This window comes from Myzus persicae, unplaced genomic scaffold, assembly GCF_001856785.1.
Source record: "Myzus persicae strain clone G006 unplaced genomic scaffold, MPER_G0061.0, whole genome shotgun sequence".
Taxonomy (NCBI): Eukaryota; Metazoa; Arthropoda; class Insecta; order Hemiptera; family Aphididae; genus Myzus; species Myzus persicae.
This window is the reverse complement of record NW_019101958.1, coordinates 274,722-300,962: the sequence shown is the minus strand read 5'-3', so window position 1 is coordinate 300,962 and position 26,241 is coordinate 274,722. Positions and strand designations below refer to the sequence as shown.

Sequence of the window (26,241 nt, the reverse complement as noted above, 5' to 3'; positions counted from 1 at the left end):
GTGACATTTTATTAATATCGATGTTATAAGACATATTATAGTATAAGACGATTAACAATAATTCATCATTGTGGATCGGGGAGAGGGGGCTATAATATACAGAAATGTAATTCATATAGGAAATGTTAAAAACGGAAAAGCAAAATATAGGAATGTTTTGCATGGGAACAATAATTTTGTAGGAAAAATATTACGAGGGAAACACTTTAATCGGGAAATTGTAAATCAGGGAAAGTGCGGCGGGGATTCGCGCAGGTGGATTGTTGTTTAATTTTTATTTCTATATACAGTTGGATTAAACACTGCGATCATGTTTTTCCGGCAGGTGGATCGATATCGAATATGTACGCGTTTTTGGCAGCCCGGCACAAAATGTTCCCGGGATACAAGGAACAAGGACTTCACTCGATCAAGGGACAACTGGTCATGTACACGTCGAACCAAGTGAGGACTATCAGCAATCCGTTTCGTATCACATAATATACATACAATTGCAATATAAACTGTACCGCGTTGTTTAAACGTTTGTCGGACAGCTGCTGTCTGTCGCGCGTGTCACGGTTACGGTTTTCAAAAACGTTTGGGTTGGGGAGGGGTAAGTCGTTTTTCGACACTGACGGAATAGGTACCTACCGTTGAGCCCGTTTACACTGACGCGGGCCGACAGTTTCGGTTGACATGACGAGCGGCAGACAAATGAGAGGATTAGATTGCGGCGGACGTATATATATTATTGTAACGTGCTCTGTACATTTATTATTATTTTACCACCAAATACGCCATTCTCAGAGGAGTTGCACGCGGATAAAACACTGCTCATTGTCGATAAATCGTCTGCCCGTTTGAAACTTTAAATTATTGTTTAGATTAGTACATAAATAGTAGGAAAGAGATAGGTAAAGCAGTGAATGAAACTATTCTGTCTGTCACCGTAGAGCCCGTTATAGTACCAATACTCTGTGTGAGATTTGTCGAAACGATGATTCTGCGCTTACTGCGCATACTGAATTTTATATAGTATTTATGACATCGAAAGACCACTTAGGTATATAATATTAATACTCGTATGTAGGTAATAAATATAATTACACGAAACGTGCAACTATACACTGGCTAGGGCGTATAAATATATTTCGTGTAGCGATAGTACATGCATAATATTACCATTTTAAATGTATACATTTATAAATAATAATATCATGTCGATAATGGTAACTGCAGGCAGCAATATGAACCTATCAATTTTCGGTTATTTTGTAATATTTAATAACTTCAATTTGTAATACATAATTAAGTAGCGAATATTAATTTTCTTAGGCACCCATCGAATAATTTTAAGAGGAGGAATAAATCGAAATATTTGCAACAATAAATTTGGTATTACTATACTACTTGCAGTTAAAGAAATATCTAATTAATAAAAATGGTTCAAAACTGCAGTTTAATATAACTTTTTAGTTCATTCTTATACATATCGTAATATAATCTGACTGTTACTCTTTTTAAGATTTATATGCGCCCTTCCTTTTTGTGGGTTCCCGTATATTGTTTATTTCAGTGGGTAGTAACTATAATAAAATATACCTAAACGAAATTACAATTTTCAACTGTGGTCTTATAAATATCCAACTCAAGTCATTTAATTACTGCAATGTCAAATAATAATTTAATAATAATAATAATGAAATTAGGAAACTCAATTAAACTAGTGATGATGTTGGGGGAAATGGTAAGTTTATTCTAGGAATAAACGAGAAATCCCTTAAAATTAAAATTAAATATTTTTGCGCATCACATACCTCTGTGAGTAGTTGTTGTACATCTGGTTTGAATTATTATTTTTTTGGCTTTTCTCCTTGTAGTTTGATTCATAAGTCCAGTTAAGCAAAATATGTATACTATATTTAATTATGTCAATTAATTGTTATAATAATACTCCTATACCACCTATCTATATGTATAACAGCAGTCAGAATGTTATAAAATTTTGCGATCATATTTTATTATTATTATTATTAATTATTAATGAACGGGGGTATTATATTAAAAATATATATCTAGAGGTACCGTTTTTTGTTTTCAATAATAAATTATTCTCGAGGAGGATCTTATTTATCAATTGACAAAAAAAACATCCTGGCGTTTTTAGAATAGTACAAACGCCAATATTAATTTGAATGAGGGCATATTTTTATTTTAATAACACATCGCTCGACATACAGAAAACAATCGACGGTCCCTGCGATGCACATGCATGCGGTGCAGCGAACTAGAAATTAAACTACGCTCACTCGTCTACCGAAATGAACAATATGTGCATACACAATGTGCGTGTGAGTGTGCGAGTTCCGCCCTAAGCGCTGTAATGCCGCGCGCATTACCATTGTAGGGGTGTATTTTTTATTTTATTTTTGGATCTTTTTTTAATTTAAAATAACACAAATGCCAGACTCACCGACAGCATCATGTGTACACATAAATGTACGACTAGTGAGTGACTACTAGGTCGGGTAAATCAGAATTCGGTCGCCGAAATTCAAACCCAATATGCTGCAGAGGAACACAGCGCGCGTAACGATTATGAGGTAATAGTTAATAGAGGAATACTTTGATAGAGATATATTCTGTGTATATGTACTATATATGTATAATAACAGCTGGTTATAGGTCTTATAATTAGTGGGTTTTCAACCTCTAAACTATTCTACGGTAGTAGTATATATGATGCTTATCATACTAAATCAACAATGTTTATACTTATTATGTTAGGTATAGAATATCAGGTTTTAATAAAGGTAGTAGGTACTGGCAGTTTTTCTCCGATCGACTGAAATATCATGAATTATAATAAAACTAATATCTTATTAATAACTATTAATAGGTATGTATGACCCATTTGTTTATATGCTCAAACTATAACATAATAAATCATCAGACAATGATTTTAGAATAGGTACCTATAATATTACAGATTTTTTTTTTTTGATAGACAATTATTTGATTTTTAAAACTTAAATAACATTTTTAAGTAATTTTCAAAATTATAAGGAAATAAGTAACAAGTTATTATGTAATTGTCAAACATACTGAAAGCTCTAATACAAAAAAAGTAATAACTTTTTTAAAATACGCTTGTTCAAAAAAAAAACTATAATTTTGGTTATTCGGTAATATGTTAGTTTTTGGTGAGTTTATATCATTTCCCCATATTCTCACTTTATAGATGGTATCTATACAATGATGGTATAGGTACAAAACTTTTAACTATTGATATTAAAATGGTCGGTAGCCTCTTCTGTAATAATAACTACGTATTTAGCGAGTTAAATAGGTAGATACAGCATTCTGCGAAATAAAAAATGTTTTATTTTAATACTTAAAATACCTAATTTGATATTTGTATTTAAAACTATAATATGACAAAATATTGTACAGATTCACCCTCAGTGCTGTACAAAAAAAACTATACTGTCAGATTCTGAGAAAGATATGAATTATATATTGGGAAGTTTTATCTAAAAATGAACTTAGTAGGCTTTTCTTAAACTTTAACGTCAAAAATATAAAATGTAAGGTTGTTGACAAAACCAACAACGACGTTTGAACCGATTTTAAAACTATATTAATCATCACATACTATCATAGAACAAAAGAGAGTATCATGCACTATAAAGAAAAAATCTGATACACATTTAGCTGTAACGACAGTGAAAAAAAAATTACCTTAAGTATCAAGCATCTAAAGATTATTTCTATAATTTAAAATTCATAGATTTCAATAAATATAGGAACATTTATTGAATTTGTCAAAATATATATACATGTATATCATCGTTCAATATAACATAATAATAATTAAAAAATTATTTCATAATTAATGAAAATAAAGCCAAACACCATCATTAAAAATAAAATATTTAAAATTATTATGGAGTATCATTTAAATTACCTATTATAGGTATAACTAATTTTTCATAGCCAAATTTTATTTATTTTAACATCAATCTTCATCCATATTGTTTTGTGTTGAAAATTCAATAAAAGTAGGCCTATATCTGTTGAAACTTATTGTTATTTTAAAATTATAGATGCAATCTTTATAAACTTTAATCATCGATTAATCATTAAAGTTTTTTTTGCTCAACACAGGATAGAGTGAATTTTGATTTATTATTTTTTTTTCACGGTTTTAATCATTTTCGTCTCTGCAGAATATCGCAATCTATTTTATTCAGTTTTATAAGTACGATATTACATTTTTGGCCTAAAGTAATATTTTTATCCATCATAAAATATACGATCTCATTGCTGCTTTAATATATATAACTCGCTGCATAGAAGTGTCATTATATATATATATATATATAATATTGACGCGAACTTTTGCCGTTCAGCCTAAAGCCTTAAATCTATATATACATATATTTAATAAACAGACGGTTTTTTCCTACCCTTACAGTTATATATAGTACAAGGGTGCGCGGGCGCCTTTTACCGCTCTTACGATTTCCGTCCGCCCCGACAAATCGAAACGTCGAGGCGTACATACACAAAACCGTGACAAGAGAACGGCTCCAGATGTTGCTGTGCCGGAGCACTTTGAATTTTGATTCGTTCGGGCGTGCATGTCGAGTAACGCGATGGGTTTCTGCACACATAACAACTATAATAATAATAATAATAATGTGTACAGAGACTAAAACGAATCTATTGTCTACTGCGTATTATTTAAAATATATATAGGTAACTAAACAGCAGCAGTCCCGCAGGTCATAATGTGACATTCTCGACCGACATGAGTCGTGTGTGTGTGTGTGTGTGTGTGTGTGTGTGTGTGTGTGTGTGTGTGTGTGTGTGTGTGTGTTTGTGTGTGTGTGAGAGAAAGAGAGAGAGAGAGAGCAAATTATGATGTTGTACATCAGTTGTAACTATTTTGTGTTTTATGTATACCGATTATAATTTGTAGGTTTACCTGTAATGTGTATGTAAAGTGGTTGCATTGCAAATAGCCGTGTTAGAAAAGGGTGGCAAAGGGGACATTTTCCCCGAAGAGCCTCTCCTTGATAAAACTATACATGGGCGTAACGTGTCAGCGCCGCACGACACTTTGTCTGAAAATTGATACGCCGTTTGGTTGTTTGGGCTCAACTTTTTACCAAAAAGATTTTGATTTTGAATTATTTAAGACACTAATAGTTGATAGTGAGAGCTAAATGACTAATAAACACAGAAGCACGCAATATTGTTTTCCAAATCCAATAAACACAATATTTTCAATTTTGTACTTTCTTATACAAAATCAAATATTATATTCTAAATAATTATTCCAAACAAAAGATTGCACGTAGGTATAGCAGATTTTAGTTGCTGCAAAAATCAAATCGGATGCATTACGATGTTCTACGCTTTATGGTTCGTTTGAATGAGTAAGCAAATTTAAACAGCCCAAACATCGTAAATTATATTTTGAAAGAAATTTTTTGACTTATTTTACTTTGTATATCAAAATTAACACCGATAAGGTTATAACTGCTATTCAATAACTGATCATATCCAAAGACTGGAGACATAAATCTAATTTTCAATACACTTTCAAGTCAAAAACTGACTGATAGCATATTTTTCCATTCCCAAAATTTTGCCACTCAGTGTAATATTACCCCATCACACCGTCCCTATTAGAATTTGGCTACCTATTGCCCATTTGGTAGGTAATTTTTTGCTGCTTATTTTAAAATTATTATTTTTAATTTTAATGTTACAGTCCTTTTTTATAGATTAAAACTATTATTATATATTTTTTTTTTCTGAATAGGTATAACAAAAATTAAAAGATTTTGTCTCGAGTGTTCTGTGCCTCTGTGATATAAATAAATACTAAATAAGAAACCATTTTAGCTAAGATTTTATATTATTCGTAAATATTTTTACTAAAAATGTGCACATTTCATCATTTGCAGTAGTACATTATATAATACTATAATATCAGATGTTACTGCTTTTTTTTATCTTCCACTGATAGAATGCCACGTTATTTAAATTTAAAAAATATTTTGGTAGACACTATGCGTTAAAAGAGTTTTTAGTTTTTATTACTACTTTTTCTTTTGTTAAATATACATACAAAAATATGGAAATTCAGAAAAAAAAAGATCAAACGATTTGTATTATTAAAAATATAATAAGATAACATAGACCGTATTTATCTACGAGATGTTGAGATTGTGGTATAAATATAAATTATAATATCATATTAATTTACAATAAACTTGTTTTTTTTCAGTCTCATTATTCGGTTAAAAGTTGTGCTTCTGTGTGCGGACTTGGAACAGAAAATTGCGTGGATGTACCAAGTGACGCAAGGTAAAATATATTCTAATCGTATAATTTTACAAATAATATTCGATTTATATTATTTTTTGGAATACTTTTGTGTTGAAAAAAATAATTTAATTAAAATAAAGTACAAAATACTCGAATTGTAAATATCTAAGAGTATGACGATTATAGTTTTTAAACCTAATGACTTATAATGCCTTATTAGCCTTATACTATAGTTGAACTTTCAAGTACTTCGTTAATTTATTTTTTTTAATATTGTCGTAATTTGTTTTCTATAAATTATAATATTATGGTAATTTATATAAAATTAAAAAAAACCTTAATATAAATGATTGACGTTTAGCTTTTATACCAAGTCATTTTCAGGTTTATCGATTGTATGATTTGAATAATTTTTTCAGTTAGTTTTTTTCATAAAAGCTTATTATATATACAAATTTAGACTATAACATTATAAGGATTAGGTTCACTGTATTCTTTTTTAAATTAAAAATGTTTAATAACTACTTAAAACCATATATGGTTAGTTCATATATTACCATATTGAATTTAATTTATAGAACATAAGTTTATTGAAGATAATTAATTTGTTCTATTTTATTCAAATTATTTAAAATTTATTATTAGTAACTTTATTATTATGACAAAATAATGCTATGATAGAAGTAATAAAACTAGTAATAAATTCATAAAAAAAAAATAGCAAATATGTATTATTACAATTTACAAGCTAAACGATAAAAAATATGTTAGTGTAATGGTGTGTATCATACATTACTAAAGTAATTTAAATTATTTTTGTATTTAACGACCATAATACTTTAATTGAATTTTGACATGGTATAGGTACCAATGTAGGTAATAAAATATTAATTGCAAAATTATAACTTATATTATATTGAATATTCCATAAATATGGTAAATAAACATACTTTATGATCCTGAATAACTACTTAATACTTATCCTATTATTTATATCATTACATGTATAATTAAAACACATTGCAATATGCAAACCGCACAATAATAATTTGAACCATAAACTTACTTATGCTCATAAAATGCGTCTGTCTTTAAACATCATTTTACTTAAAATTAAATGTTCATAATCTGTAATTTGTTTTCAATTAACTTTAACGATATAAATGTATCAAATGTCCGCACACCACATTCACATATTATACCTACTAATAATATTATTTAAATGTATTAAGTTTAAATTTGTCATACAAAACAAAAAAGGTTACATACACTTCCACATCCATGGTCATTACTCATTAGTCATTACTTATAAAAAATAAAAATTGATATGCCTCATGGTTAAAAATTAAATTGTATTTCTCAACAATTTATAATTGTAATTAAAAAACATTTTGGAGAGGGTTTCAACTTCAATGATTGTGCTACTGGTTATAGAAATAATATACACCATAGAACCTGTTCTGTTAAAAAGTCTGTGTCTATTGATTTGACAGCCAAGGGAATTTTGTTCGATCGCGGTTAAATCACATTAAATATCATATTCGAATAATTCAAGTGTAATTTCGTCTGTAGTTTTGGTTTTATTAAATGAAATATGGTAATTTGTATACACATAAATCTTCCAACTTTTATATCTCAAGAGCAATGCCCATCACATGGTACCACAAGTAATTGTAGGGTTGAAACTCCACCCCACATGAATGTGTATATTAAAAATACTTAGCTCCCTCTGAACATATTGCCGTGTCGTGTCCATAAAATACAAACATAAAATACAATTTTCCATCTTCCGCTCAGATTGCAGAACCATGTAATCCGTGTAATTATATAGGTGTACACTATATCAAAATATTGTGCTTATGAAATGCATATAAATGTACTTTAAAGTACATTAAATATTTAAAAATAGGATTTAAATTGGTGTTTTTTATATTTTCGGCCCCTAAAAAAACTATTCACACTTTGAATTTGTCTTTTACATCAATATTTACTCAAACTATTGCCATCTATAGAAAATTCAAAACTCATTATGTAGTGAGCTAATACTTAATGTAATATGTCGATCAATTATAAATAATTATTTTATTTTGTAACAAATCAATTTGAGTTGAAAAATGTTGTTAAAGAATAATTTTTATGTACTTAAATATACAAGCAGATTTGACTATATGAAATATCTAATAAATGTCAATACTATACGAGTACACTCGTATGGGTAGCAGTAGACAGTACTCAGTAGTACCTTCTATAATACTTTAAAGCTTAATCCGATTACTAAAAAATAAAATATTTGCATTAAACCATAAGTTAGAACTTTTGATAATACAAGCTTAAATTATGATCAACTGTTTTTTTAAATTTAATCTACTGAATGGAATAATTGATTTTCATTATAAATACGTACAATAAATACTTACTTTGGATTCCTAGATCTGTAATATAAATACATTTTTTTAATGATAGGTACAAACCGTTAGGTTATGATTAAAAGTTGGTTTCAATTTTTAATAAAGTTTCATTTTGACGAACGTAACTATACTGTACTATGATACAGGGGCCGCATGATTCCTTCTGAGCTGGAGCGCCTCATATTAGAAAGAAAATCCAAAGGCCACATACCATTTTTCGTCACTGCCACTGCGGGCACAACCGTTCTTGGTGCATTTGATCCAATCAACGAAATTGCGGACATATGCGAAAAATATAAGATGTGGCTCCACATCGATGCTGCCTGGGGAGGAGGGTTGCTTCTATCTCGCAAGTACCGACATCCCCGTCTGGATGGTATCGAACGGTAAGTATTTAGTTTTGTATTTTTAAATTAAGTTCTCGCCCATATTTTTAATGTGCCAGGTACCTACAATCTACATGCACTATAGTCTATAGACTATAATAGCAAGCATGTATGACCAATTAATAAAGTAATAATATTATTATGATATGGACATATTATGTATATTAATATGGTTGGTCATATTATTGAAAAAGTTATAGTTGATGGGTACTTGCACGCACTCAATTCAAACTTAGCCCTTAAGGTATACATCCATTTTGATAATTTATATAATATCGAGTTTTATGTATAGTGAAAAACACTGCAAAGAAAATGTATTTTATTCAACTATATTACAATAGATTAAATAATATACTTTAGATATTAGATACATTAAACATGTATATATATAATCAATGATATACTTAATAATATTGTGTAATAATTTTATAAACTTCCGAATTATGTTTCTGCAAATCAAATATATATAATAATTATCGGAATTTCTCGTCATTTAACAAACGGTTCAAAGAAAAGTCTTAAAAACCTTCTCTAGTATCGTTTTTTTTTTTAAATCATTAACTTAATGAATTTATTTCTTTGAAATTAGCAACGTAGTTATAACATTTTAGCTGTATATTACATACAGTTAAATGCGTTCTGGCATTGGATCACACTTTTCGAATTATTGTCGGACCCGATTGGTAATTAATAACCACAGCACTCAAAATAAAATATTATTAAACGGAAACCATATTATAGCTACCAAATTAGGCACATCCAAAATTCCAAAATTAGATCACACATCAGTAGCAACTTGAAATTATGTATAATATATTATGACTTTTAGGTTTTATTTGAGTTATCTTGAAAAAACATACTAATATTGTTAGTATCGACAATAGTAAATTATTAAAACTAAACAAGTTTGAATTACCCACTTAAAAATATGTGCCTATAAACAAAATACAAGTAGGGCACCTGAAAAAAATAGTTAAGATTCAGTGTTTTGAGTTTTGGGTATATTTCAATTTCCGGAGCATCGTATTCGCAACTAATAATTAATAATTATTAGTCGGCACTCTGTTTATTTTTATATCAATATTATTATTAATATTATATTATTTTTTTACCTGTAACGTAATGTAATGTAGAATTCGATTTTTTTTCACCACACATCATTACTGTCGTTGTGTCGTCGGCGTTAAGTTTTTTCTACGTCCTCGAAAACCTGTAATATAACAACGAGCATGCATCAATTACAAGTCTGTTATGAAAAACAATTATTCAAGACAAAATACGCCAATGATGAATAAAGTGACAATTTTGGTTTTTTTATTAGGTACCTATTGTTAATTTTTAGCAGTACGTTGGTGGTTGGTTTAGCGCGTGATAATTAGATTTCGAGCCGGCACGTGTCGTGTGGGCAGACGATGATAAACGGAGCCCATAGTCAAAAGGGTTTTGTGTGTAAACACAGTGCAAACTGCACGATAAACGCATTCCCGGAGGACTCACTATCGTACTATTCAATATGTATGTGTCACTGGATGGGTGGGTGGGTGTGTGTGTGTGTGTGTGTGTGTGTGTGTGTGTGTGTGTGTGTGTGTGTATATCTACTACCGCTAATATCACGTACTGCAACTATTATATTATACAACACACTCGCTGTGTTACGACGACACCCGCGTGCCCGCAACAGTGGCCGCGCCTCCCCTACGCGAGCGCCGCATCCCTCCGAAGCGCTTAATTGAATTTTAATGTCCGTTCATTAATCAAACGTCTACCGTCTGCCCCGAACATACACGACCCTAACCCCGCTTTAAACAATATTGCTCGAAAAAAACCTAAATTTCCATTCCCGCGGCCCCAATCAGTTCGACGTAATCCTTTCGCTCGATCCTGCTGCAGCGGTTTCGCCCGTTTGTATTTTGTTGCCGGATCCATTACAGAAGACGGAGACAAATTCGCTGGGAAAACATGCGATTCCTATTATTTTTGTACTTACCTACCTATTGGCTATTTTTATCGTTGCAATAACAAAATGTCCATCGTTCTCATCTAATCGGTTGATGAACATATTATGAAATATCTATCATAACTCATGAGTCATGACGTGATTTCAATCCCGGTTTCGTTATACACTTATACGTAAACAGTATACGCGTATCCACGTCTAAAACGCAAGGCTATTGAAAACCCTATATTATTACGTGGACATACTACGAAGCGTACATTTTTTTGTTTACAGTTATTTAAATCGTCCTTCTACGTTTGTTTTAAATTTTCAAAAATCGCCTAAACTTCACATTATTTTTAAATGATATTGTTGGTTTCATTCCTATCTTCAAAACAGTGCCTTTATTTAATTCTTTATTTCTCAATTATATTATTGAGATATTTTATGTTGTTATGACTTAAATTTGTTGTATTATCATTATTAATTTCACACTCAAACAGTCATAGTAAAATGTTAAAAACAATTTAAGACTAGATGTATTCAGTTTCCATTATGCCGATCGTCACTCACTGTATACGATTATATTTTTTTATCTTTTCAAAATTAACTATTAACAGCACGACTAGGGTCGGTCTATGAGCTCAAATCCCTACTATATAAATCCTTTAACATGCCAGTTGTCCCGACCTACGGTAGTTCACATGCATAAACTTGACAACTCGTCTACTATATGGTCATGAAACATGTATATCAATGTAGGCGGACTCTGCCAGGCGGAGGCATTACTATCTAGGAGTTACGCATATGCATGAGTGTTTTACTGACGGCCAAAGATCAAATATTTAAATTAATAATGATCTGAAAAAAAACATCCCTCCATTTGCGAACCTTAATGTTAACTAGTGATGGGCGCTTCCTGTTGAAAATCATCGATATATTATCCTGCGATAAGTTGCGAGCGTTGTGCGACGGTATATTTCGTATTATAAACACGAGTGACAGACATATTTATAGTACAACTGTATTCTTCAAGGTGATTCACCAAGCACGCTCACCCTTTCCCCCTATTTTTCATTAATAAAGCAACTATTCAGATTCTGATTTTTTGGATCTTTAAATATACCCATGATCATTTTTTTCAAATATTTAGAGAATACTTGCATGTATAATATATTTATACATAGGTTTATTTGGTTGACAGATATCAGAGCTACACTAATTTTAAAAGTACTAAAGTAGTATTACTATGATTAATATTACATTAGTATTTAATTTTTTTTTTTTAAGTTTCTGAGCATAATAAGTATAAGAGTAAATGTTACATGTAAATTGATATCATTAAGAATAATACTATTATCCTTATCATTACGAAGAATTTAATGATTCAGAAACATCTCGTTCGAATTTTATTTTTGATTTTTGTTGCATCAAAATTTTTAAAAATATCATGAGCTCAAAAACTTACAGTATTTACAAGAGGGTGCGGAAAAATAGTTTAAATCATTACAGGAAACTCTTTTAATTTTACAAAAACTAGAGTGTTTTAAATATGGTGGTATTAATAAATATTCCAAAAAATCTGAAATAAAAATAAGTGTTTTATTATAAAGTAAAAAATGAGGGGGACGAGTTTGCGGATGAATCATTCTGTAAGTTCCTATAGCTGTTTCGTATCCCTCGAGCGTTTTTTACTCAAATGAATTGAAAAACAACGAACTCAGACCTCGGTCCCCTGCAGCAGCAACAGTGATAACTGATACAATAATAATAATATGCTTTTACTGTTAAGCCTTCGCGGTACACCTACACGTTTATTATGTTCGCGGCGTAGTCGATTAATTGATTATTATAAAAATCGATTCGAATTTGCTTCCGCTAATAACGCCGCAAGTGTTGGTGGCGGTGCGGAAGGAACGCGCGCTTGTAGAAGGAAGACGTAATAGGTAAATAATGCTCACCCGCAGCAGGAGAGAACATTACCGGAGTCGCGTGCCCCTGTTATAGTTTTTCGCGCGGAATGGATGCGAATTAGCCGTGGGACCAAATCCGGGATTATCCGGAGCACCACGAATGTCTGGCTTTAAACGCGAACTAAGCTCGTCCGCCTCACATTAATGCGTCCAAATCGTAAATATCCGAATGGACCCTAATCCACAGCGCCTCCCCGCCACCCCTCCACCGTACACGCACAATCCCCCGCAGAAGGATCGTAGGTCCTTTTATATGCCTTTTCGTTGGTAGTTTTATTTTTTTTTCCTTCCCTCTCCCTACTTTTCCGACACAATTTTTCATCGTTCGTGCAAACATTTTGTTTACCGACGGAATTATCCTCGGCACAACGCCCTATCTCCGCGGAAGTCCTTACCTACCTACTTATTATTTTCCAGCCACAATATGTAACCACACGTGTTCCGTCATATTTCAAACAGTTATAGATATTGTACGCGGAGCTTCGTTATTTCATTATTTATCGCTATCTAATTAACCAGTTTTTCATTTTCGTTTAAGTCTATTAATTATTGTTTTATAAATATCGAATTAACTGACATGCTTAAATACATATTATATTGTACATATAACATATTCAACGACTACAGATTAGCGAACAACTTTTTTTCTGACACAGTGTCACAGACGTTTAATAAATAATATTAATAATAATAATAATAACAAAAATCGTTCAAAGATTGTGTTTTATCATTATTGGGATAGGAAGTTAATGACTTAAAAAACGTAACTTACTTAATTCATTTATTTATTTACAATCAACAAACAAAGAAAAACAAATTTTTAATGAAATTTAAAAATAGTTACTTAGGTATTAAAATTTAATTTGTAAACTTCATCTTAATTTGTTACTAACCTATTTTACTTATACCTATTATATGTACCTAAGTAAAATTTAAAATTCTGAAATATTTTTATATACAGTTCCGTGGAATAAGGTTACGTCGTTTTATATAGTCAACCAGTGAAAAATAGTTATGTACATTTTTGGTTAGGAAATTTAAAAATCATCTAGGACGTTCGAACAAATGAAAAAAAATAGTTATCAACTTTCGAACCCTAATACATAATATTAAGAATATTTAGTTGTTCTTGTTTTATTTAAGGGCCAACTCGGTGACTTGGAATCCGCACAAATTGATGGGAACCCTACTCCAGTGCTCCACAATACATTTCCGAGAGACTGTGAGTATTAAAACATTAATAATCGTTAACAGTTAATCCTTATAAATTATAATATATATATAGATGAAAATCATAATAATAATTAATAGTATGTTAGCTATATTCACATAAAATCGTATAAAGTTTATGGGCTTAATTTCAATTGTACGACGTGTTCAATACCCACGATTCGTCTGTATATAATAAATTATATTTATTGTTTTAATATTCGTTCTATAGGTTACATAATATTATTGTTGGTTTTGGCATTATAGGCACTATACCAAAAAAATAATACCCGGTAATTTAAAGAAGTTATTTACATTCGGTTAAACATTAAACAATACTATATTAGAGTCAACTATAAATAATTATAAATTACTTAACCAATGATGGACATATTATTCGTTACAATAATTATAATTGTTGTGCAATTACGCATAAAATAGGTACGTTTTATATAAAATATGTTAAAGTAACAATAATACTATATAATTTAGTGGGAGCATTAGTACAAGGCTTAGAGCGAAATTTTTAAGATATCATCTGTAAATAATTTCACACTAACCCTGATTAGTATATAAGTATAAACAAGATGTAGGACGAAAATTGACAAGGTTACAGTTGAATTTGTAATTGTTAATAATTGTCTGACAGAAAAACCATAGAAATTATCTCTCGTGAAAATGGAATATTATTAGAATTTAAAATGTTATAAATACCAAAGCAGAAATATATTTCGCACTGAAGGTTTTTTTTTTGTATTCTGAGTATTGTTATTTTAAGTACAAGTTGTGTTAAACTATTTGAACTTTTAATTTATTAACAAACCTTTTTATAATAATATATAGGTACTGCGTATATTAAACAATATTGCTTTGGTATTTTTTTTACATTAGTCGACAGTTTTCAAATTAAAAACTTAAATTTATATAGCTTTAAAACAAAGCTGTGTGTCCGAAATTCTGTATAAATTAAAAATAAATGTCCCAAATATGTCGACACCAAAAAACGTATATCACAGAGTTCTTTAATAATTTTTAGAAAATAGAATACATTGTATAAAAAAACTTTAAATTGTTTTTCGCAGAAACTAACAAAATGTTAATCCTAATAACTATTCTCCATAACTCATAAGAGATAAATGGAAATTTAATCCGTAGAATTTTATGTTTTAGTTTTTTTTTTAATCGTGCAATATAATTTAATTAATAAGCTGCCCCTTGTGTGTGACACTGACGTACTCGTTTTAAGCTTATTATTTTATGATCACTCTACACAATGTACAAACGTATTGCATTTACATATGACTCTATACAGCAATGTTTTCCTACTTAAAACTAGAACTTTAATCATATATACTTACCTATAACACATAAATCTTGTGTTTTCATTTCAAAATCATTTATAAATAATTTTATAAGCTTTATGTAGTAACTGCACCTGTTTCTGGGTTTTAGCATTTAAATCTTCGCTAATGTAATTTTAAAGTTCCATGGAAATTTATTTATTATTGTTGGCATTATGGTATGAGTTATAAACCAAAAATACACAACAAGTACCTATAAAATACATAATGCATGCATTATTTACATATTTGACCTATTTTCATTCATATAGGTACAAAATGTTGTTGTTTAATTTTAATATAGACTACGTCATATTTATTTATTTTACTTATAGTCTACATTATGCTTGCAATCTGAATCAAGTACGAAGTATACAGACATGTTATACAAACAGAAAATATAATGAGCTGTAATCAATAAACCTAACCCATATACCTTGATAAAACCCACACCTCAGTGCCGCAGTTAGTGTATTTTTATAAAAAAAAAACCGTTTTCTTTGTTTAAAACGTTGCAACCTATCACCCACGTACAATAACACTGACAATAGTTTTCAAAATAATTGTTATCATGACAAAACTTTAGGCCACCATTTCCAGATGGTATTGAGATAGGTCCCTTAAAACGAGTTTGAGATTTTGAACAAAAATCGTCTTCGGCGACGTTAAACATGATCCTCTACCAGACACTCATAAACCTATGTAACAATATTGAAATCAACTTTTATCATTTCTGAAATCAAAGTAATAATTCTCATAAATAAGTGTTTTGCCGTCCAATTGACCTGACCGTGTGTCATTGTTTGTTATAAATAATATTTTATAACAATGGTCATTAATGACTTATTATATTATAAATTATAACGCGTATGCAAGTATAATTATGGCAGGCCTCTCACACATTTTAAAATGATTAAATTGCTACTTACGCAGTCATGCAAGTATACGAGTTTGATAATTGCCTATACGCGTTATCCCTTTGAAAACTACATCGTGTTTGAGATGGCCGATACTTAATCATAATAAAATGTCACATAATAATATTATTTCAGGGACTATTGATCAGCTGCAACCAAATGAGCGCGGAATACTTGTTCATGCAAGACAAACTATACGACATCCAATACGATACAGGTGACAAAGTAATACAGTGTGGTCGTCACAACGATGTGTTTAAACTTTGGCTGCAATGGCGTGCCAAGGTATGGGTATAACAACTGTTCGATTTTAGTTGGTAAATTTTACCGTTCTTCCCACACTGACCTAATTCCGATGTAATTTTTTTTCCCGGCCGACGCGCACTCTACTCTACCGTGTCACGTCCAGGGTACCGAAGGTTTCGAAAAACACATGGACCACTTGATGGAACTCAGTGAATATATGGTGGAGAAAATTAAGGCATCGCCAGACAAATATTATTTGATCCTCGAACCGGAAATGGTGAACGTCAGCTTTTGGTACGTGCCAAAGCGCCTGCGGAACATCCCACACTCGGCGAAACGAGCAGAAAGTCTTGGCCAGGTACGAGTTCTTTACCTAATCAAATTCTAACAGTTTTAAATTTAAAAATATGAATACAACATAAATACATAATATCTAAAGTATGTACTACTGAATCGAACAATAACTGTCAATTTTCGGTATTTATACATAATATACGATATACGTATAAACTCGATGACGCAGATTTGATATAAGTTATAACTGACTGGAGAGCTTAATTTTTGGAACTTGTTTGGTTAGGTTAGGACTTTAGATGTTTATGACTAATAAATCACACACAAAAATCAACAATAATGCCTGATCCGCAATGTGACCATATTTTTTTCGAAAAACTATATAATTTATTGTTAATGTACTCTGCCTTGTTTAATTATCTCATTTATAATACTTAATAGTTTTTACCTACTATTGTACATTCTATTTATTAATAGGTTTATTAAAGGTGTTGTCTTTAGATAAAAAATAACACGATTATATAAATAAATTGTGCTATAGAATTCAATCAACATAATAATGATATCAATAATAATGTAAATAATGGATGTTAACTAAACATATCGCTGTTCTGAGTTTGGATTAATAATTTTTTTTAGAATCCAAAAATGAATACACCAGAATTGGTGTATGCTATAACCGTAGTTATTATTTAAATATTTTCGTTATAATATGTAATTTAAAATCATTGACCGTAATCTTCTTTGAAATTAAAACTAAATCAGTTTCACAAACAAAATACAATACCTAATGCTTTCAGTTAATACTCATTACTTATGCATAGCACGATTATTACTATTTATTAGAATAATACATAGTAAGATGGCGTGGAATTCAAATAGACATTTGGTTACAAACGTGTTACCCCTTTTATTATTTTTACTGTGTAAACAATAATTCCGATAAGCCTGTTTAAACATATCATAACAAATCACAGTGTCCCTTTATATTGCGGTGTCGCCCCATTATACACCCTAAAAATAATTATGCAATAATTCCATCGTAGCTGAAAGTGTATAGATAGTAGATACCTACATCAAAGTTAAAATTACTTCTCTCCTTATTATTTTGGTACTATAAACTAAGTTTTAATAAATTTATAACTAGGTATGTTAATAGTTTTATACTGTTAATGTTAATGTTTGACTAGCTCAATTAAATATTCTAATTAAATGCTATAAATAATATATTTGCCATTAAGAACAATATAAAATATTGAAACTATATTTATTTCGATTCATGTTTAAAAAAACATTATTCATTTAAAAGAAAATGCTTGAAGCCAATGAAAATTTTTTTAAAAATCAAGGAAACCTTGAAAAAAATCTATATAAGTTAATATAGTTGTATAGTTGTATGTATATTTCGATTATATTATTAACTTACAATTTTCAAAGTAATAATGAATTAAAATTCAAAAGAAAACAATAGAAAACATTTTTTAGTGTTTTCAATGTATGTAGTTCCAAATATTAAAAGGTAAAACTATATAGGTCTGTAGGCATAATATATACTTGTTTATTGTAATTTGTAATAAGTTATAAGTATAATAACAGGTATAGTTACTAATAGTAAAAACTATTCGCCTTGGGAGGAAAATATACCATCTTCATTATAATATGAAGTTTTGAAGCGATTCGTCTCGAATACCTAATACTACTCATAAATAATTTTAATCGTACCATTAAAGTGTACCTAAATATTTACTACAAATACTAAATAACGCCTAACTTAAACCTAATGTAAAATATGTGTCGTAGATCACGCCGATTCTGAAGGGCAAAATGATGGAAGTCGGCACTCTGATGGTCGGATATCAGCCACTGAATGAGATACCGAACTTCTTCCGGAACATCATATCCAGCGCCGCGGTCACCAAGGAGGACGTCGACTTTTTGCTCTCCGAACTGGATCGCCTGGGACAAGACCTTTAAGTCAGGAGGAGAAAAAAAACGTTTAATGATACATTCTGCTAGTCTCTATAATATTATGTATAGGTGCCTAGTTATTATAGTTATTATTGTGTTATGATTTAGTAGACGCTATATCATGATTCCCGGTCAAAGGCTCTATTTCCGCTGTCAGTAATAATAATAAAAATATTAGGTATGGCGTGTGCTGCGTTTATAGTAGGTAGGTAATATGTGTAGATGATGGTTTCGCGTAATCATTAGTAGTTTTACGTTTTAAATTTAAAAATAGGCGATAAGCTTTACCCCCGGTTTCCCTTGATTATTATTATTGTTGTTGTTGTTATTGTTATTGTAGTTGTAGTGGTTAAAATAAATGGTGAGCATATTATTGTATTGTATTTATTATACGTCCACACGTTATATTATATATATATATTATAATATTATGTTTCCTTTTAAGTAACGACTTTTCGTCGGTCGCAACTCGCGAATGTTTAATTTTTTTTTTGTTAATCACCATTTTTAAGACCCCGTTGTGTATTTGTGTTTTAATGGAAATTTACTGACAGTAGTTTCCTCGAGTACGTGTGTTGTAACAACAATAATAATAATAATAATAATGTACCTAATGAGATTGATCACTTATGTTCAACTACAATCACACGCTAATGTAACATCGTTTTAAGTCTTAGTTATTGTATAATATTGCTTGAATAAATCTCACCTGTGACCCGTCAAAACCAAGAGGGTAGATTGTTCGTTTGAATGTGTCTTGAATTTTACTTTTATAGTTTCATCTCACAGCAAATAGGGTAGGTACCTCCAGATAATTGTTCGACCACAATAAGTTTTTTTTTCGATCGTATGATGGCAATAATAAATGATAAAACTTCAACTTACCAATCCGTCACGGCTTGGTACACTAAAGTTAATCACAAAAAGTGAACAATATTCGAAACGAAAAATCGTTTACGTTTAGAGTAATATAAAGTTCGATTGTTGGTTATACGGTTTATCTAACTTTTTGTACTCGATTTTTCGGTTCGGGTTCGTTTGCGTCCAGGTATACATTTTTTGTTTGCATGTTTTTAAAATCACCGCAGTGAAGAAAATCTACAAACTTTTTCCCGATCTCAAATCGTTTGTATGTTTTTCAACACGTTTTCTCTTATCTGCACCGTTGTTTTTCTGCACCAATTTATTCGCACATTTGCACAAAAGTTTTCTATTCGCACTGTCGCACTTCAAAATATTATGCACTTATGACTTACTTTCTTTACTTTTACAAACACGTATATAATGTGTTTGATATAATAATAACATAATCATGGGCGTCCTCAGATGACAAGTAGTTGACACTACACGAAGTCCTGCACACCCGCTCACGGGTTTCCCCCCTTTATATTTAATATATGACTATTAAAAGCACGAAAAGTGTTAAAATCTGTTGCAAATATGTCCTTTATATCGTATTTTTTTTTATCCCTATATCGTTTTTTTAATTTTCTAAAAAAAAATGGACACCCTTGAACATTTATCTTATTATTATATTATTCAATACAAATACAAGACTATTTTTAACTTTTTACTCAATATTATAATATACAATATATACTAGTAGCACAGTAGTTACTTCAAATGCACTTAACATGTTTCGCACTTTTTATTCACATAATAATTATTGCACATTTTTGTATATTGATTGATATTATATTTAAGATAATATTCAATACTGCGATATTTATTACTATTAGTACGCTCACTTACGCGTGTGATTAGTATTACATAAGATATCGCAGTATTGTTAATCACTTTATTATTACTTAAGAGAATGTTTTCTTTATAATTACATAATATTATTATTGCCATTACACGATCCGTCAGAATATCTTTTGAAGTGCAAAGTTTGCACACCTTCCAACTCGTCTCCATTAATCATCATAATATATTACAATATCTATTGTTAATCAATCTCGTAAAACTTTCTCCTTTATCGGTGCACCCTCTCGCTGAACCCTATTCTAAGTTGGCGCCCCTCGGTGGTCCATGCGCGTTTTCCAAGTCATTCATCAAATCTTGAGTACTGATAGGCTTCCACCCAATTTTTTCCCCTACACATACTTCACAATGGGTACAAGATATAATATTTTTTTATACCGTAGGTACCTGACACCTACATTTTTTCGTCACTAATCGGTCGTCATTTAGCTTTTGTGGTTTTAACCAGTTTAAGATTTCAATTTGTTATTGGCTGCTGTATTGCGTAGATTCACATCTTGACAGTGCCATAGACTTGAACTTTCAAAACTAAAATGAGTGGCTGGAGATATCTGAGGAGACTATAATAACACTCTCCGGCTCGAAATTACAACACTTAAACATTCCAAACCGGCTGCTATTGCTGTATTTGATGACATATGAATAAGTGTGCGGAAACGTAATGTTTAAATATCGCCCACTCTATCCGTTGGCTGAAACATTACAAAATACCTATATTTTGCAGCACCGTAGTACACGCACATTTCCAGTTATACGTTGGTCCTCCTGGTTTAAGTAATTTAGGTACTATAATATAATTAGAGGTATACTTACAGTATTCAATTTTGTAATCGATTTCACCGATTCCCCAGTGTGTTATTGTTTCCCCCTAATATTATTACTATTATATATTTAGTTTTTTTGTGTTATTTATTTATATGTATCATACCTATATAGGTTATAATATAATAGTCCGCCGAGCATCGATTACATATTATAACCAACGTTATGTCTTATTTATATTTATAGTACATAATTCGGAAGTATAAATTATATAGTAGCTAGTAGGTATGTAGTAAAAAAAGAAAAATGTCTGTAAAGGCGATTTTTGTTTCTCCGGGCGTGAAATGTATCTTAGATAAATACTGCAATAATATGATACCATGATCGTAGTCGATCACACAATAGCAATATTATTCCCCGCCTGATTTATTATTATGTTAATATTAATATTACCTTACAATATTAAATTGTTCAACTGCCCTTCTAAACCGCCAGTCAATTTAAACGGAGAATGGACTTCATAGTCCGTTTGTTGTACTAATAATTTTAACAAAGTGATTATATGAAAGTGTCTATGACATTTAACTGATATAATAATAATGAATAATAAAATATACAATAAGATACTGTACTATTAAAATTGAAATATTATTTCAATGATATTATATACCTACTCTTCTTGTGCCCCTTGTGATGACGAGTTCAAGACAATACAATAACATTTTTCACTGCAATATTATTTATTATTATTATAATAATACCAATCTAAAACATACTGAGTCAACATAAACTAATGAATATGTCATAATTTCTAGTAGCATTACTAAACATTTTTGAAACACTACTTACTTACTAGATGTTATATATTATACACTGTTTTATTTTCGTTTTATAGTCGTTATTATAATAATATTATTAAATAAATATATACAAATTTATAATATAAACACAGTACAACAAACTGTGCTAATGTATTACAATAATTAATATATATATATATATTAAATATAGCTAGACATATTCTATTATATTATAATTACTGTTAAAATTTTAAAAACGTAACGTGTTGAATATTATTAATAATTATTTTATTGTTGATCATGTTACCTATGTATATTATACTATATGATACGATAGTATAATATATCATTATATCTATATTATATTATAATACCCTACCCCATTTAGTTTATTACAGTTGTCATTGATGATATCGATGGCTTAGTTGATAGTGCTCACTGCGCACATAATATTATATGTCTGTATTTTCTAAACATTTTTCTCTAAGAGCTTCAAATTAAATATTAAATTTTCTGTATTTTTTGTTATGGGTTATTTTATCCTTTAAAGTTGTAATTGATTTCATAAAAAATTTTTTTTAATTTCTAATAACGAAGAAACTTCACTTGATGTTCCTGAATAATTTCATATTGTGATTTATGTTATGCCTGCGCTAAGTCATCGATGTATAGACTATTTTAGAATGTAATTCCCCCCAGCATTGTATAACACTGATGAAGCGTTTGTTATTTTCTTCTCTGATCTCTTATTGCTATACAATAAGAGGACAATAATCTTACATATTATTGGTAATACCACTATATACTGTTTAAATGAACATTATTATTATTTTGATTATTATTATGTATGGCAGTTCGAATATAGTTCTCATTCAGATTACAATACTCGAACTCATAGTCAATAAAATGCATACCTAATGTTTTTTTATTGTCATGTTAAATTAATATATTATATGTTACCCGCCTAAGAATAAAATATAATTACCGGAGCGTATTCGTAATTCGTTGATGTATACATAAATAAATGTAGGTCTTGTGTTAAGCCTAATGCATATATTTTAATGCTGGTTTGTTGATTTGTTGTTTAAAATCTGTTCCATGTAGAAAAAAGTATATTGATATAAAATATAACCTAATATATAATACAATATTATTATCGTCTGCTTTATTTTACAATAAACTATTATACTAAATGTATCGTTTTGTGATAATATAACCTATAGTTATAATAATATAGTAATATTGTACGTTGTATAATTAATAATGATTTTGAAAGTTAAAATGAAAAATTGGTGCTTCAATAACTGTTAAAAACGAAGAAATAGGTACAAGAAGTATTTAAATGCCCGAGTATATTATTCAGTTTAATTGTTAAACGGCAATGCAGAGGCTTGAGTCTTAGGTCCAGGAGACTTCAAAAAAATGGAATACGCCCCCCCCCCCCGCTATTTTATTTTATTTCTACTGTAAAAAAAATATGTTAAAAAACTAGAAACAAAATGAAATTTATATGAAAAGTATCTATTTTTTAAACTAATAATATACCTTGCTACGAAGCTAGCAGCGAATGGTACCAACATCGCAGTAATCAATTAAGAAAAATTAGTAACTAGGTAATAATTATCATTACCTATCACTCGTCTCATTTCATTTTTTTTTGAAAAATAACACTGAGGTCGGTTGGTTTATTTTACATGCAAAAGCATATCATTTTTTTATAAACCCAATAATTATATTAACTTTCATCTGTTATGATTTTATGAAATAATATTTTCAACTGATGAGTGATGACGCATTTGAAATATTTTATACTCATCTTGATACTTCACTACTAGTATATTATAACTTCTAGTCGGATAACCATAATCGAATCTACGTATACTGTGTAGTCTTAGTCTATACTAAAACGTTCAAGGGACCAACACTAATGTATACTCGATAACGACCCGACTTGTGTGTAGCTACATAGTCACCTCTCGGGTGCGAAAGACGAAATGCATATACCGCCATAATCGAAAATCCATCGTTTTTCGTACCCCCCCTTGATGATGATCAAGTAACCCGCAGTGGCGTATGTAGGGGAGGCTTAGGGACAGTAGTGTAATTATGATTTTATTTTGAGCGGGTATGGATAATAGTTTAAATAAAAAAGGGACTTTGCCTAGCCGCACTGGAGGTTCGTTCCTATGTTCAATTGTTTTAATTTTCCAATTTTATAGAATCGTTGTTAGCTGTGTTACTATTTCTTTTTTTTGTCTTTTTTTTGCTCTCAAAACAGCAGCATGGTTGTAACTTGGTTTTGTTCGGTTTGTTAGCCACAGCATTTTTTCTATTCATACCATGTTCCACAAGATTTTTGCAATCTGCTGAGTTTTATTTATTATTTGGGTATGTATCGTTCAGCCGCCCAGATAACGGCTATTAATTATTAACCTAATTTCAGGAGGGTCATTTTCTATTAATCATCGTTCAGAACAATTAGTGTTTTTTGAAAAGTCTTAAAATGTCTGTATAGAATAACTGTATTTATATATTTTTTAGATTTTTTAGTTACGGAAAAAACTGCTTAAGTGAATCCTTGTTTTAAATTTTCAATCCTTAGTTACAAAAATTAAAAATCTTATACATTTTCAACTACAAAATGATTTTCAATTTTCAATTTGATAAATATTATCAAAATTTGAGCATTAAATGCTTATGAGGAAAAATCATGCCTATGTATTTTTAACATTTTTCAATTGCTATTATAACAATATATCAAGAATCTTGTATTAAATTGTCATGCTTTTTGACTCAACAAATACAACTGTATTGACATTTATAGAAAAAAAAACTAAAAACTTAAAAAATTGAAACAGTTCAAAAACAGCTAAAAACAAGTTAAAATATTTTGAAAATTAAATCAAATTTAAGAATTGATGAAGTAAACATCTGGTGTAAATTTAAAGTGTTTACAGTAATTTGTTATTTAATTACAACAGAGTAAGAAAATCGCTAGATGAAAAATCGAGTGAACATTAAATGTTGTAAAAATTTAAACTTCAAACGCACATAAAAATTCAACTTCAGATTTAGTATTGCTGAAAATTTGCATATTATCCATCATCTTAAGCTTATTTTTTTTTGCTATAATTTCAGTTATAATAGATGATTCCAGTTCAGTAGGGCACTCATTTAATCGTAATACATGTTCTTCTAAATCCATTATACTCCCCATATAATGCTTATACCTTGCAACTAAAGGTTTATTTGACTGATCTAATAGTTTGTTAGCTATAAATATTTTAAAATTATAACAATTTAAAATACTTGAATAGTTGAAAATAAAAAAGTTATTTGTAACGAATACAACAATAATCTAATACTTACCAACTCTAACAATTCCTGGACGAGTTATTTGATGGTGTGAGATATTGTTAGATCTTACAGCACCAACACCAATTCGATGCTTATTTTTTCTTGTTTTCTTACTTATAGGCACAGTATTGATTTTAAGTTTTGACCGACTTACTGTAAACATGGAAGATTTGATTATCTTTAATATAACACAATAACTATGTAATTATATTTATATTCTAATAGATAACATACAAGAAATATACAACATAACAAAGTCGTTCGGTAGCACCAATTTTGTGATTTTAGCTTTAATTTCAGTGCGAAATGTTTTATTATTAAAGTTTAAGGCAAGAACGTTAACTATGCATAAGGTTTGTATAAAGATATTTTTATTTTTATGCAATTCATAAATATTAATGTTTAAAAATGCTCATAACTAGCTTATAATAAAATACCGTAAATAAAAACCAACAAAATTATACAGTGAAAGTTTTAACATATATTTTTCATGTTGAACTATAATATAATTTAAACATGATTGTATTAAAACTAACAACCGAAAATTGGTACTGCTG

At 29.8% G+C, this 26,241-nt stretch overlaps 2 protein-coding genes across 4 annotated transcripts in view; one reads left to right on the top strand and one right to left on the bottom strand.

Annotated features, from left to right (window-relative positions):
• LOC111030856 (glutamate decarboxylase) overlaps nucleotides 1–21,149 on the top strand; it is a 98,700-nt gene extending 77,551 nt beyond the window's left edge. For all 3 annotated transcript variants that reach the window (XM_022310552.1, XM_022310551.1, XM_022310553.1), the window contains exons 5-11: nucleotides 326–444; nucleotides 6,284–6,363; nucleotides 8,879–9,118; nucleotides 14,171–14,249; nucleotides 16,629–16,778; nucleotides 16,903–17,097; nucleotides 18,834–21,149. In XM_022310552.1, coding sequence (XP_022166244.1) covers nucleotides 326–444; nucleotides 6,284–6,363; nucleotides 8,879–9,118; nucleotides 14,171–14,249; nucleotides 16,629–16,778; nucleotides 16,903–17,097; nucleotides 18,834–19,007 — 1,037 coding nt within the window. In that variant the 3' untranslated portion in view covers nucleotides 19,008–21,149. The remainder of the gene's footprint in view (nucleotides 1–325; nucleotides 445–6,283; nucleotides 6,364–8,878; nucleotides 9,119–14,170; nucleotides 14,250–16,628; nucleotides 16,779–16,902; nucleotides 17,098–18,833) is intronic.
• Nucleotides 21,150–25,196: 4,047 nt separating this feature from the next.
• Nucleotides 25,197–26,088, bottom strand: LOC111030859. The gene is made up of 2 exons (XM_022310559.1): nucleotides 25,697–26,088; nucleotides 25,197–25,600 (listed from the first exon to the last, which is right to left on the bottom strand). The coding sequence occupies exons 1-2, from the start codon at nucleotides 25,845–25,847 to the stop codon at nucleotides 25,362–25,364; spliced, it is 390 nt and encodes a 129-aa protein (XP_022166251.1). The 5' UTR covers nucleotides 25,848–26,088; the 3' UTR covers nucleotides 25,197–25,361.
• Nucleotides 26,089–26,241: the final 153 nt, after the last annotated feature.

Coding starts and splice junctions, on each gene's coding strand:
- LOC111030859 (XM_022310559.1), bottom strand. CDS start 25,847: ATGTTTACAGTAAGTCGGTCAAAACTTAAAATCAATACTGTGCCTATA. Junction 25,601..25,696: donor TCCAGGAATTGTTAGAGTTG/GTAAGTATTAGA, acceptor AAATATTTATAG/CTAACAAACTATTAGATCAG.